At 36.3% G+C, this 15,058-nt stretch overlaps 1 protein-coding gene across 2 annotated transcripts in view; it reads left to right on the top strand.

Annotated features, from left to right (window-relative positions):
• The first annotated feature begins 5,433 nt into the window (after positions 1–5,433).
• Positions 5,434–15,058, top strand: part of LOC149830087 (Actin-like ATPase superfamily protein) — a 52,707-nt gene continuing 43,082 nt past the window's right edge. For both annotated transcript variants that reach the window (XM_090016308.1, XM_090016307.1), the window contains exon 1: positions 5,434–6,076. In XM_090016308.1, coding sequence (XP_089872434.1) covers positions 5,531–6,076 — 546 coding nt within the window. In that variant the 5' untranslated portion in view covers positions 5,434–5,530. The remainder of the gene's footprint in view (positions 6,077–15,058) is intronic.

Below are 15,058 nucleotides of genomic sequence, written 5' to 3'. Positions count from 1 at the left end.
ATAATTAGAAAAAGGATCTCTCACAAGCGTGTACACCAACTGGACTGTAATATCTAAAAATTTTCAAAGTTAATTTGATCCAGATATTTTCTAAACTGAAAGTTTTTAAAGTCCACTTTTCAGGGCCGTATTCATAAATAATTAAATTATCAAGGATAAAATGGTAATTTGCCATTCTAGTGGCATATTTAGGTAAATTTCCCAACTATAAAAAGGTAATTTTCATGTTAGGGGTCTTTTCAGAGAATTAATAAAATTGTCAAGGGTAAAACAATAATTTGTCATCCCAATAGTGAGTTTAGATAAATTTTTAAACCACTGAAGGGTAACATTTTATACCCAAGTAGTAATTTGGTTATATGGTAATTGAATAAGGGCAATTCAAGTATAAAATTTATGTATTAGAATATGATTTAATATTTTATTATTATTTAATAGACAAAATATGATTTTATAAAAACCATATCCTCATAAACCATGGGAGAACATGGTTTTCCAAAAGTATGTTCTCTAGGTGTCAACATTTTAGAGAGAGGGTGACACTCCCTCTCTCTCTTGCGAACACTTGGCAAGGGAGAGGGTGAATCACTCCCTCCCTTCTCAAAAATCTAACACACAAGGAGGGTAGGCCCCACAGGGGGGCACCACCTCCTCAAAAGGCTATAAATAGCCCCCACCCCCTTTTTATCTCTAAAACATTTCTCTCTCTCATTTTCTGCCTCTAGCTCTCTCTCTTTTAAATTCTTGCTTTCTCTCTCTAACCCCAACCCTTCTCTCTAGAAATTCTAACCCAAACCTCTACTGAATTTTTGGTTTCTTCTGCCAAAACCCTCTATGCCCTTTGCCTCTATCCAAGTACGATCTTCATTTCCTCGGAGTCTTGACGGGTTATAATCGGCTTCTGGAGTCTAGGTAGCAGAAGTTCTGCTCAATTTGGTAGAAATTCCAAAATTTGACTACTGAAGCACTATCCGATTTTTTATAAATAAGGTAAGTATTCATATTCCTCATCTAGACCCTAGCACGTGCTCGTAGAACCTCCTATTCCTTCTCTAAACCTTTATTTTTTTTTAGATTTAAATTGTAACAATTTTACCAAAATTTAATCTAATTCTACCTCTACACCGAGAAAGTTCTGTTAAAATTTTTAAAAATATTTTTAGGCATTCAAAACTATTATAATAGTAGTTTTGACAATAATTTTATAAATATTTTTAAAATTTTGAATTATTATAACCAGAGTTCTAGCAAAAATTTTATAAACATTTCAGAAATTTTGAATTATTTTAAGAGTAGTTATGTCAAAAATTTTGTAAATATTTCAGAAAATTCAAACTTCTATAAAGGAAATTATGTTAAAAAATTTCAAAAGCCTTTCTAGACATTCAAATAATTTTTTTTTTTGGAAAACCTTTATTAAAATTTTTATGATGCGAAGTCATGTCAAAATTTTTACAACTCGAAATCAAGTTCGAGACCTTTTTTGAATATTTGAGTTATTATAGAAGAAACTATGTAAATTTTTTTATAAAAATAATTTAAAAATGGCTTTTAGATTTTTTATAAATATAATAGAGGTTCTTAAATGGATCTTCTTTAGTTTATATAGGGCAGATACTGCCAGAAATTTAGTAGAAAAATATAATCTAATATAATAAAATTCTTACTAGAATAAATCAAAGAACTACCAAGAGTAGTTGGTTTGTCCTACCTCAATATACCGGTTACTACATAAAAATCAAAATAAGTTTTTTTATCAAAGACTTATAATTTTGACATTAAACATGTTTTTGATGCATGCATGATTGGTTAAAAAATTTATTCATGCCCATATATATAAATTTTAGCATCTGCATTAATAAATAAATGTCTGTTAAAATAATAAGATTAAGGGTTAGTCGAACTATGTGGGTTTTGAAATAAAATGTCTAATTTTTTTATAAAATGTTATGGCCAAGGTTCAAACTACTTTCAAATGTCGTTAAAGAGTTAAACATAGCAATTAATGTGTAGCAAGTCATTTCTTGCAAAATTTTGTCATGTAGGTTTCCTAGACCAAGGAAGTGCAAATAGGGCACCCATTTGCTTAATGAGTCATGTCTACACATAAACTTATATATTCTGCCTTCACAGGCGAGTACACACTTTTATAGAGCAACATTGAATAGGCTGGGTACATATGATCTTAGTGTTTACCCTGAACAGGTATTTGGGTTGTTGAGCCCTAGTTTTGCCTACAATTATGATACTCAAAAAATGTTAAATCCTATAAAAGAACCCTTCGGGCCCATTCAGAACTATATCTACCTTAGAAGGGGTAGATGATATAGCTATGAGTGACATTATTATATTATTGTGGGAGCAATAGATTTCCAGTGGGTCTCCTGTCATTCAGGTTAGGAGGTCGAAGCTATCGACATGTATTAGATGATAGACCTCACAAACTACTGCAGTCAATGGATGTATCCTTCTCTTATGGTGTCTTAGCAAGGATTCTTTTTGGTCATTAACCACCTACTTTGGGGTCTGGTTCAGTCAAGTATCTGGGTAAAATATACTACAATAATATACCCCTTGGAATACTTCGTCTGAATGCAAATGTCATCCCCTACTTATCAGAGTGAATGGTAAATATCGAAACAAAGACCTCTCTAACACAAATTGATGTGAAAATATGTCCTGTCAATATATATTATAATCATAGTTTAAGTCGCATAACTGTTTACTGAAACATGCATTTTTATATGTTATATGAATTTGAATTACTAAAATCATGCTTAACATTTAAATTATCTGAATTCTGATAATTACTAACCAGACTGTCATAAGTATGACCCCGTTTTATGAGGAATACAAGTTCAAGTATGAAGAACTCTATACAATAGTGGATACTGGATAAGAGCGGCATCGAAGAATCCAGATTTCCAAGATCTTGGGATTACTTTAGGATTCTTATTTTTAATCCTAAATATTTAATTGTCTAAACTTTTTATAAAGAACTTTGTATATAATGCATGTTTGAATTTAATTGTACACTTATTTATATTGTGATTCTTAGGATGTAACTCACCCGGGGTTTTAAACCAAAGCTTAAAATGATTTTCGCTGTTTATTTTAAAACAATTTTTTTTTTAATTTTTATGCATTTCTCAAAGATTAAAAATCTCGAAGATATTCTCCTACGAATATCCACCACCAAGATGCAGCCACACTAACACCAACACCAACACCAACTTCAAAACACCTCTCCAAGGGAGGGCCATGTGGGATGAAGAAGGAACAAAGAATGGAGAGAGAGAGAGATGGGGGAATAGAGAAAAGACTAGGGGCGTGTGGGAGGAGTGGGTTTTGGCCTACCTTTTATACTCTTGTGGGGTCTTCTAATCCCATTAGGAAACTCCACCTTAGCTTACCTACTTGTCATTTAATTTGATTTAAGAGCTTATATAGAATTCCTAGCTAATTAGGATTCTAAAATAATTAAAAAACTATGAAACACTTTAGGTAATTAGGCCTATTAGTTAAAATAAGAAATTTTTTAGCTAGTTTGACCTTTGTTAATATGAATAATATTCTAAAGGTAGGAGGTCTTGGACAAGTAGGAGGGGCCACATGGGGTGGGGGGGCATCCCACCCTATGGATGCAACTTCCTTAAATAAATCCAATTAATTCAAATTTTATCTTAATTAAGCCTAAATTGAATCCAATCCAAATGTAATTTCAAATTTCAAATTTCAAATTTCAAATCCAATTCAAATCTAACTTTAATTAAATTCTAAATTCAAATTCACATTTAATTCAAATCCAAATTCAATTAAATCCCAAATTCACATTCTCATTCAAGTTAAGTCCAAATTCAATTCAAATCTAAATTAAATTGGAATTCAAATTCAAACTAAATTTGAGATATAAAATTTATCTTTATTTATTGAATAATTATTAAAATTTTGTAAGTATTACAATGTACATGATACGGCAAGATAAGACAGAATGACATTGTGTTCTTGTCGAGGTTTGTCCAATAATCAAATGCCCGCTAAAACCCTATCAATTTCTTAGCCCACAAATACCTTACCATTGTGTTTGGGAGGAGGGTATGAGATGAGATGAGATGGTGTTAGAGACAATTATTTAAGTTAGACTACTCCAAAAAAATTTAGAGGATGTTTGGGAGAAGAAATGCAAGGAATCATAAATTTAGGTTGGGACTTAGGAGGTTACAAATCCTCACTTTTACCCTCTTTCATCTCCTTACATGGTTAAGAGGTATTTACAACTCCTTTGAAGGGATTTTAGTGGATAGTTACTAAAAGACGTACACCTTCGGTGTGTAGTTACTAAAAGACATTCACCTCTCTCTCTCTCTCTCATGTTAGTTGTTTCATATTCATTTGGATCTAAGTAACCCAAAACCAACACAATGGTCAGACATTGGATTCGGATAAAAAATAATATTGACTCCATAACATTGATGCATCATGTTTGGATTTGGAGTCATATCTGGACCTAAAATCTCTATATAAAATCCATATTTATGTGGAATATCAATAAAATATTTTTTTTTGTCAAATCTAACTGAATGAACTCATATTAAATTGGATATTTGACCCATGTCTAAATTCTTTGGCTATCAGATATATTTTTTTTGTCAAATCTAACTGAATAGACTCATTCAATTGGATATCTGATCCATATCTAAATTCTTTGAGTTCTTAATAATATGGTCAAAATGGATTGGATTTGTTCAAATCTTTAGTTTGAACTTAAGCTCGATTTAGATTTACGTATTCAAAGTGTTTTGGATTAAAATCATTGTTTGGAATTAGATATATGGTTGGATTCAAATCTAATTCAATTAATCAATAACTTGTATATGTAGGTTTTTTGGCCATTATTGTTAGGAAGCTTGAGGTTGATTCATGGGTAGGCCTAACAAATTAGATAATTGATTGAAATGCTAAGCAGTCTTTGATTTTATTTTTTAATGATACTTATGCTTTTAGTTTGCATTTTTCAGTTAGTTTACTTTTATTAACATTAAATGCATCGATAGTAAAACTTAGTAGCTTTAAAAGTATAACTAATTTTTGTGTGCATTAGATTTAATCTAATTATAATTCATATTACATATAAATTATTTTCTACACAAGACAATGATTTAAATATTATTTGTTTGTCAAAATAATTAAATATTAATTATGCAATTAAATATGATATATTTTTCCTCTACATTTTTGGTGCCATGCCCGGTTCCAAACAAGGTGAGGAATCAAAAGTAGTTGAACGCTTGAATCTTTGAAGGTGTTTGTTTATGCTTTAAGAGTCACAGTTTTAAAATCCATTTTCCTTCAAATCCAATGGTTGTACTTCTCCGACTCCTTGCAAAAACAGAGCTTTAACAGAAAACCAACTTACCACGTGCTTTTAACTGCAGACATTGTGTGGTGGAAACAACCAGCAGAAGAAGAAGCTCCGATTGGGTTTGGTTTCTCCCCAAAGATCACTGCATTTCGCCAGTTTCCCATCAGGATGATCGCGCTGGGAATAGAGGGCTCGGCGAACAAGATCGGCGTAGGCATCGTGACCCTCGACGCCTCCATCCTCTCGAACCCACGCCACACCTACGTCACTCCGCCGGGCCACGGCTTCCTCCCCAGGGAGACCTCCCGCCACCACCTGGAGCACGTCCTCCCCCTCGTCAATGACGCCCTCTCTGTCGCCAGCCTCGACCCATCCGAAATCGACTGTGTCTGCTACACCAAGGGACCCGGCATGGGCGCCCCCCTCCAGGTGGGCGCGGTCGCGGCGAGGGCGCTCGCGCTCGCCTGGGGCAAGCCCCTCGTGGCTGTGAACCACTGTGTCGCCCATATCGAGATGGGCCGGGCCGTCACCGGCGCCGACGACCCCGTCGTCCTCTACGTCAGCGGCGGCAACACGCAGGTCATCGCCTACAGCGAGGGCCGGTACCGCATCTTTGGCGAGACCATCGATATCGCCGTCGGGAACTGCCTCGACCGGTTCGCCAGGGTCCTCAAGCTCTCCAATGATCCCAGCCCCGGCTACAACATCGAGCAGGTGCAGCCCTCCTCTCACCTCTGTCCGTTTTACGATTCCTTCTTTGTTCTTTTGTCAATTAATGACGATGATTCAGTGGAGAAATGCAAGCTTTGAAGTTTGAACCTTTTTTTTTATTGTGTTCCTTTTAACTGATGAATCATGGTGGTGTATGGAAAAGTTTTGTACTTTTGGTTTTTAATTTGATTTTGTATGTGTTTTTGCTGGATTAATTGTTAATTGGGTCTTTTGGTGCTTATTAACCGATGAATCATGATGGGGTATAGAGAAATTGAAGTTTCATTTTTTTATATGTTAATTTTGAATTTTGTTTGCACTTTTTGTTGGATGAATTGTTAAATGGAGGAACCATTGTTTGAAGACCTGTGCTCAGTTGATTTTTGAACTGTGGGATTGAACCAATATGGGCTTATTGGGGTAACGGTTGCATTAATTTGGAGACTCTGTTGAACATGCTCTGTCATGGTGTGGGGTTTCGTGGCTGAGAATTAGAATTACAATGTGTGCTATATAGTCAAAAGCGCCGCCTAGTCCATCTAAGCACAAGTAAAACACCTAGGCTTTGCAATTCCTACGTAGATACCTTAAAATGTAGACATTTTGCCGATCAGGGTGCCTTGTCAACGACTAAGCTGCCTAGGCATGAGGGCAGTTCAGTCATTTATTATTATTATATATATTCTGTTATTTTTTGTATATATATGAGTGTGTGCGCTTGTGTGTACTTTGCTTTTGGGATTTTTTCTGTGAAACGTTGAAAGCATGCACGGTTTTCATTGATTATGTTTTTTATATGTGTGTGTTTGTTTCTAATGAATTTTTCTATAAAAGCCCAAAAGCATGTTTAGTATTATGGATTATGTAATATGTTATTTATATATGTATGTGTTATTGTGCTTCTGTGAAAGGATGAAAGCATATTTTGTTGATTATACTGAATATGTTATGAATAATTGAATACATGTATGTGTGAGTGCACGTGTGTGTACAGTTATATATATATATTCTGATTATATATTATGTATATTAATATATTTTGTGAAAACATGTGTACTTTTGTACTTGTGTGATGAAAACATCTTATTACTAAAAGAGTTAAGCATGTTTTTATGTATATTTTTTCATACTTTTTATATTTTAATTGGGATATCGACTGGCCTGACTAGTCCCGCCTAGTCCTTGACTAGTTATTTTACGAGTCTATTGACTAGGCACCACCTAGCGCTTTTGACTACATAGAATGTGTGCACTTGTAATTGCTGGTTGGCTCCTCTTTGATTCAAGCATCCGTTAGGAATAAAAGAGTCAGACCATCTTGTTACCACTCGGGATTGGTTTCCAAGCTATGTCACATGGATACAACTGCGGATATGGGGATTGTTAGAAAATAGCATATATATATATAAAACTCTTTGTAATACAAGAGTATGTATATATATATATGTATATAACTATATATTTAAAGTATGTACGTATATTCTTGTAATACTTTTTTATTTATTTATTTTTGTAAATTTCTTTCTTTCTTATTTTTTTATGTGTTTTTTGTCAAACAGTCAGAAAGATTGATATTTTATGTCTACAAGAGACCAAATGGGTAGGTGAGAAAGCAAAAGTGATAGAACCTTGGGGTTATAAGATTTGGTATACAGGAATAAATAGGAATAGGAATGGAGTAGGGATTGTTATGAGTCGTGAGTTTATAGATAATGTAGTTGAGGTCCGTAGGAAGGGTGATAGGATTTTACTTATTAAATTAGTATTAGGTTCGGATATTATTAATATTATTAGTGTTTATGCACCTCAAGTAGGTTTAGATGATTCCATTAAGCGTCAATTTTGGGAAGATTTAGATGGAGTAGTACAAGGGATATCTTATGGAGAAAGGCTTTTCATCGGCGGTAACCTTAATGAGCATGTAGGCATTAGTAGGGATGGATTTGAGAGTATCCATGGAGGCTATGATATAGGAGAAAGAAACGAAAATGGAGAAAGGATTTTAGATTTTGGTTTGTCCTATGATATGATCTTAGCAAACACTTGGTTTAGGAAAAGGGAGTCTCACCTAGTAACATTTAAAAGTGGGGTTAATATGAGTCAGATTTTTTCCTACTTAGAAAGAGAGATAGGGGTTGTTGCATCGATTGTAAGGTTATACCGAGAGAAAGTGTAGCTACACAACATAGAGTCTTAATTTTAGATCTTAGAATTAGACAATGTCGCAAAAGGGATAGACATAGGATAGATCTTAGAATTAAGTGGTGGGGACTGAAAGGAGCTAAACAAGGAATGTTTGTAGAGCAGGTAGTTAAGGAAGCTGATTGGTGTCTCGAGGAGGATTCAGAATCAATGTGGAATAAGATAGCGGGTGACATGAGAAAGGTGGCTAAGGAGGTATTGGGTGAGTCTAAAGGCGGTGCACCGCTAGGTAAGGATACATCGTGGTGGAACAGGGATGTCAAATTAGCTATTAAGGTTAAAAGAGAGTGTTATAGAAATCTAAGTAAGAGTCGTGATAATGAGAATTTAGAGAAGTATATGATAGCAAAGAAGGAAGCTAAAAAAGTAGTTCGGAATGCGAGGGATAAGGTATATAAGGAGGTTTATGACAAGTTGGATACCAAAGAGGGCGAGAAGGATATTTATAGGCTTGCAAAGATGAGAGATAGGAAATCGAAGGATCTGGGTATGGTTAGATGTCTCAAAGATGAAATGCAAAGGGTTTTAGTCAAAGATGAGGAGATTAAGGAGAGATGGAAAGATTATTTTGATAAGCTATTTAATGAAAGTCATGCTCAAGATCTTGGAGACTTCTCCATTCCTTTTCATGAGATGAATCGTGACTTCATGCGCAAGATTCAAAAGAAAGAAATTGCAGAGGCTTTGAAGAAAATAAAATCAAGAAGGGCAGTTGGCCTAGATGGTATACCTATCGAGGCTTGGAAATGCTTGGGAGAGAAAGATTTAGAATGGTTGACAAATCTTTTTAACAAGATTTGGCAGACAAATAAGATGCTTAATTAGTGGAGGAAGAGTACTTTGGTGCCTCTATATAAGAATAAGGGTGATATACAAGATTGCACAAACTATCGTGGTATAAAACTCATGAGTCATACTATGAAACTTTGGGAGATGGTGATTGAGTCTAGGTTGAGGAAGGTTGTCATGATATCGGAGAATCAATTTGGTTTTATGCCTGGAAGATCAACTATGAAAGCTATACATCTTCTTAGACAACTTATTGAGAGAAATAGAGAGAGGAACAAAGATTTGCATATGGTTTTTATTGATTTGGAGAAGGCATACGATAGAGTACCTAGGGACGTTCTCTGGTGGACAATGATGAAGAAAGGTGTTTCTCTCAAGTACATTAGTATAATTAAGGATATGTATGAAGGAGTAGTAACCAATGTCTGCACTTGTGGAGGGGTGACAACCAATTTTCTTATAACGGTTGGGTTACATCAAGGATCTGCTTTAAGCCCTTTCCTATTTGCTATAGTGATGGATGAGCTTACGAGATCAATTCAAGAAAATGTGCCGTGGTGTATGTTGTTTGCTGATGATATTGTTTTGATTGATGAGTCTAGAGCTGGGGTTAATGCTAAGTTAGAATTATGGAGACAGACATTGCAAGCAAGAGGTTTTAAGTTGAGTAAGAGTAAGACAGAATACATGGAATGTCAGTTTAGTAAGCAACGAAGTAGTGATGGGAGTGTAGTGAAGCTTGGTGAGCAAGAAATACCGGTGGATGATTGTTTCAAATATTTGGGATCTATCATTCAAAAGCATGGAGAAATTGATGGAGATGTAAATCATAGGATAAAGGTTGGGTGGATGAAATGGAAAAGTGCAACTGGAGTGTTGTGCGATCGTAGAATGCCATTGCGGTTGAAGGGAAAGTTTTATAGGACGACTATTAGGCCCGCTTTACTATATGGTACGGAATGTTGGGCTGCCAAGAGACATCATATTCAAAAAATGAGTGTAGCTGAGATGCGTATGCTGAGATGGATGTGTGGAAATACAATAAAAGATAAGATTCGGAACGAGGAGATACATAAGAAGGTAGGCGTTGCACCCATTGAAAATAAGATGAGAGAGAATTGTTTACGGTGGTTTGGACATATTCGACGAAGGCCTAATGATGCTCCAATTAGAAGGATGGAGAAACGGGAAAATATATTAGTTAAAAGAGGTCGGGGTAGGCCTAGGAAGACATGGATGGAGGTGATATGAAAGGCTATGAATGCTTTGAACCTCATCGAGGACATGGCATTGGATAAAAATGATTGGAGGAGAAGGATTCATGTGGAAGACCCAGAATGATTTTCTTTTTTGGTTCATATTGCCGACCCCAATTGTTTTGGGATGAAGGCGTAGTTGTTGTTGTAGTCATAATTGACTAGAGCTGTTGGGCTACTCCCCATGGCTCTAATTAGAGCTGTTGGGAGTAGCCCAACAACTATCCCAACAACTATTCCAATAGATCCTCTCATGTAATCTCTCTATAAATAAGGGCATGCTGCCCATTGTAATTTAATTCAAGGGTAGAGGGTTTTACCTCTCACATATTCAGATTCGAGTGCATTTATGCACTATTCTTATGTTTGTGCCGTGGAGCAATTTGTATGCTATTTTGGTTTACCATATTGGGTGAATGTATGTTTTGTCAAGTTGTTTGCAAACTTGATTGTGTGTAAGACTCTTTACATGGTATCAGAGCTTGGTGTATGATCAACCGTGCATTGGTGAGCTGCCTCGTAAAGCATGTCTTCTCTCTTTCGTGATTGGTGGTTCTTTTTTTCTCTTTGAATTCATCATGGGTGAATTTTTTCCACACAATACAAGCAACTCCAACTTTATTCCGCCATTCAAACTTGAAGGAAGCAACTATAACATTTGGGCGGGACACTTGGAGACATTCATCAAGGGTCAAGGTTTGTGGGGATTCGTAAGAGGTACTATTCTTGAACCCACTCTCAAAATTACATTAGGTGAAAATGATGTTGAGACTAGTCTTGAAGAAAGAAACAAAGCCATGAAAGAATACTACAAAAAATTAGATGAATGGGAAATGAAAAATGCCAAAATTCTTTCATGAATGCTTAGTGGAGTTGAAATAAAAAATTGCCTCAAACCTTTTGTGTTACAAAAAAGGCAAATGAAGCATGAAAATATTTTAAAGGTATGTTTACCGAAAAAGATACGACTCACAAGTATTATCTCCAAGTAAAAGTTAGAAACATTAAACAAGGAAATAAGAATGTAGAAGATTATTTTATGGAGTTATCTTCCGTTTGGACCCAACTTGCCCAATTTGAACCAAATGGGTGTTAGATTTTCAATCTCCAGGTCGTTCCACACGTGAGAGCTGAGAAACAGAGAGAGATAGAGAAAGGAAGAGAGAAGCTGGAGAAAAACCGATACCCTATTATCTTAGGGTCGGCTGCTGTGTAAACTCATTTATATTAACATACTATTACAAAGATTAGGGTACTAAAGTACCCTCATTACAATAAAGTATATTACACAATGCCATTAATGAGAAGTTAATGTCACAGGTCTGGATCTCCAGATCCATGACCCGTAACAAGGGAAAACACTTCTTTTCACCCTCCCTCAAGTTGTGCATGATCTTGAACCATGAACAACTTGCCTTTTAACATCCAAAATTTGTCTTTTGTCAATCCTTTTATAAATATATCCGCCACTTGATCTGTAGTTCGTACAAATTCAGGCTCAATCTCTTTCTCTTCTACCTTTTGTCTCACAAAATGCTGGTCTATTTCAATATGTTTGGCACGACTGTGATGGATTGGATTAAAGGACATACTAATGGCACTCTGGTTGTCACACAAAAGAAGTGATCGAGAGATCGATTCTCCTACTTCTGTCAGTAAGTGTCTAATCCAAGTAGCCTCAGCAGTGGCGGCTGCCATTGACCTGTATTCAGCCTCTGTACTGGATCTGACAACAGCCTTTTGTTTCTTACTACTCCAAGAAACCAAATTCATCCCAACAAACACACAATAGCCGGATACTGATCTGCGTTCATCTGGGTCTCCTGCCCAGTCCGCATCAGAATAAACAGTGATCTCATGTGCATTTTGCCCATTTGTCTTTCGCTTATATATGAGGCCATCCCCAACTGTTCCCTTCAGATATCGAAGTATCCGTTTAACTGCTTCCATATGCCCTTCACATGGTGCATGCATAAATTGAGAAACTTGATTCACCGAGTAGACTATATCAGGGTGAGTAAAAGTGAGGTATTGTAACATACCCACTATGCTACGGTACTGTGTGGGATTATCAAATGGATCTCCATCTTGAGAGCTAAGCTTTTGATGAAGAACGCTAAGAGTGCTCAAGGGCTTGCAGTCTTTCATACCCGCTTTATTGAGAACATCAATGGTATACTTATGTTGAGTGAGAGTCATCTTTTCAGAAGTACTGTCGACTTCAACTCCAAGAAAGTATCGTAGTTTGCCAAGGTCCTTCATTTTGAACCTCTGATTCAAGAGATGTTTGACTTCTTCAATGTGCTCATTGGAATTACCAGTGATGATGATATCATCTACATATATCAACAACAGAGTAATTGTGTCTTGGTTCTTAAATATAAATAAGGAGTGGTCAAGAAGAGATTTCTTAAAACCATATTTTTGTATTTCAAGAGAAAAGCTGTCGAACCAAGATCGAGATGCCTGCTTCAATCCATATATCGCCCTCTTTAGTCTGCAAACATATTTTGTAGGATTGCCTTCTGCGTAACCAGTGGGTTGTTCCATGTATACTTCTTCTCTCAAATCTCTATGAAGAAAAGCATTCTTCACATCAAGTTGGCTAATAGTCCATTGATGTTCAATAGCTAAAGAAAGTATGACTCTGATTGTCCCCATCCTCACCACTGGACTAAAGGTTTCATCATAATCCTGTCCTTGCTCCTGTGTAAAACCTTTGGCTACAAGTCTCGCCTTGTATCACTCTATAGTCCCATCTGGTTTATACTTTATTTTGTACATCCATTTCGAACCAGCAACGTTTCTGTCAGGTGGTCTTGATACGACATCCCACGTACCACATTCATGTAGAGCTTCCATCTCCTCATTCATTACTTTAATCCATCTTCTGGAATTTGATGCTTGAGAGAACGTTGTGGGTTCATCTTCTTTATTCAAGGCTGTTAGAAAGAGTTGAAAATCTAATGAGAAATTTTCATAACTGACCCACCTTTCAATTGGATGGCGAGAACGTGTGGATCTTCTAGTATCAACGATGTTGGATGTAGAGGATGCGTCCATATCCGAATTAACTATGGTGGGCGGCTCTCTTTCTCGTCGAGTGTAGACGAGGCCTTTATACCTTTCTGGATTCAAAGTTGGGTCTGTATTTTCATGGGCAATCATTTCATCAGTAGACACAGGTTTCTTATCCTTTTGAGTGCAGTTTGAGCAAACATCACTAGCTCCTGAGAGAAGTTCATAATTCAACCAAGGATAATAAGCCTCAACTTTAGGTTCTGATTCTGAAGAACTAGTACATCGACAATCAAAATTCAATTCATCGAAGATAACATTTCTTGATATTTTAATGAGTTTGCTCACCGTATCATAGCACCTGTACCCTTTATAGTTATCAGCATAACCCACAAACCTGCACTTCAGGGCCTTGTCCTGAAACTTATGTCTCATTGAACTGTCAACATGAACATAGCATAAACAACCAAACACATGCAAATCATAGTAGTTGGGATGTACACCAAAAAGAGACAAGTAAGGAGACTTGTTTTCCAAAATAGTCATGGGCAATCAATTTATCACATGAACTGCAGAATGAAAAACCTCTGTCCATAAAGTGATCGGAAGACTACTTTCATGCATCATGCTCATCGCACTCTCAACAATATGGCGATGCTTCCTTTCAGCAATCCCATTCTGCTGAGGTGTGTGTGGGCAAGACACCTTTTTCCTTATCCCGTTACTTTGAAGAAAGTTAGTAAAGTCAATGAAAGAAAATTCACCTCCTCCGTCACCTTGGAAACTTAGGATGTTTTCAGAAAATTGGTTTTTGACAAAGGAATGGAAGTTTCGGAACAACTTGAAAGTCTCAGATTTGTGTTTCATGAAAAATATCCAAGAATAGCGAGAATAACTGTCAACAAATAAAAGATAATATCTAGTTCCAGATATGGAAGCAACAGGAGCAGGCCCCCAAACATCAGAACAGATAGTCTCAAAAGGTCTTGAAGCTCTTTTATTGATAGAATGAAATGGTAAGACATGACTCTTACATAAGAGACAACTAGAACATTTGTTGTCATTGACATTTATTCCTAAACTTGACTTGGGAATGAGGTTATTTGAAACAAGCTTTTCAATGAAACTGCAGTGACCTAGACGACCATGCCAAAGGTTTGGCTTATTGATTTCAGAGACACTAAAAACACAAGTAGGATTTTCAGAAGGCAACAATGATTGGAGCTTCAAGTTTGGGTCTGCAGAGCGAATATGTGCTAAAGGATCTTCTTGAAAGACATACATATTGCCTTGCCGTTTTCCTCTAGCGAACGTCTCCTTCATGCAGAGATCCTTGACAAGAACAGAAGAGGGAGTAAATTCAACTGAGGCTTTGATATCATCAACAAGTTTAGAAACTGAAACGATGTTTTTCTTGATATTAGGAGCATAAAGAACTTTTGAAAGGTTGATGGAAGATTCGGGCAAGGGTATAATGGAGTTTCCAATATGAGAGACAGAGTGGTGTGATCCATCTCCAGTAACTATACTACTTCTACCAATGTAAGGAACAAGTTTTAGGAGCTTACCTGCATCACCAGTAACGTGAGTCGCTGGACCAGAGTCCACATACCAAGTACCTTGCTCATTTTGTTTCAGATTCAATTCTGCTAAAGCTGACAACAATAACTCCTTTACTTCTCCGTTGGTCCTTGTACTGTCTGTGCCTCTTTTTGCTTCA

This window comes from Nuphar pumila, chromosome 8 (assembly GCF_984573655.1).
Source record: "Nuphar pumila chromosome 8, dmNupPumi1.hap1.1, whole genome shotgun sequence".
NCBI classification, from domain to species: Eukaryota; Viridiplantae; Streptophyta; class Magnoliopsida; order Nymphaeales; family Nymphaeaceae; genus Nuphar; species Nuphar pumila.
Note: the sequence above shows the minus strand (reverse complement) of the source record. Positions and strands in the feature narration are given on the sequence as shown.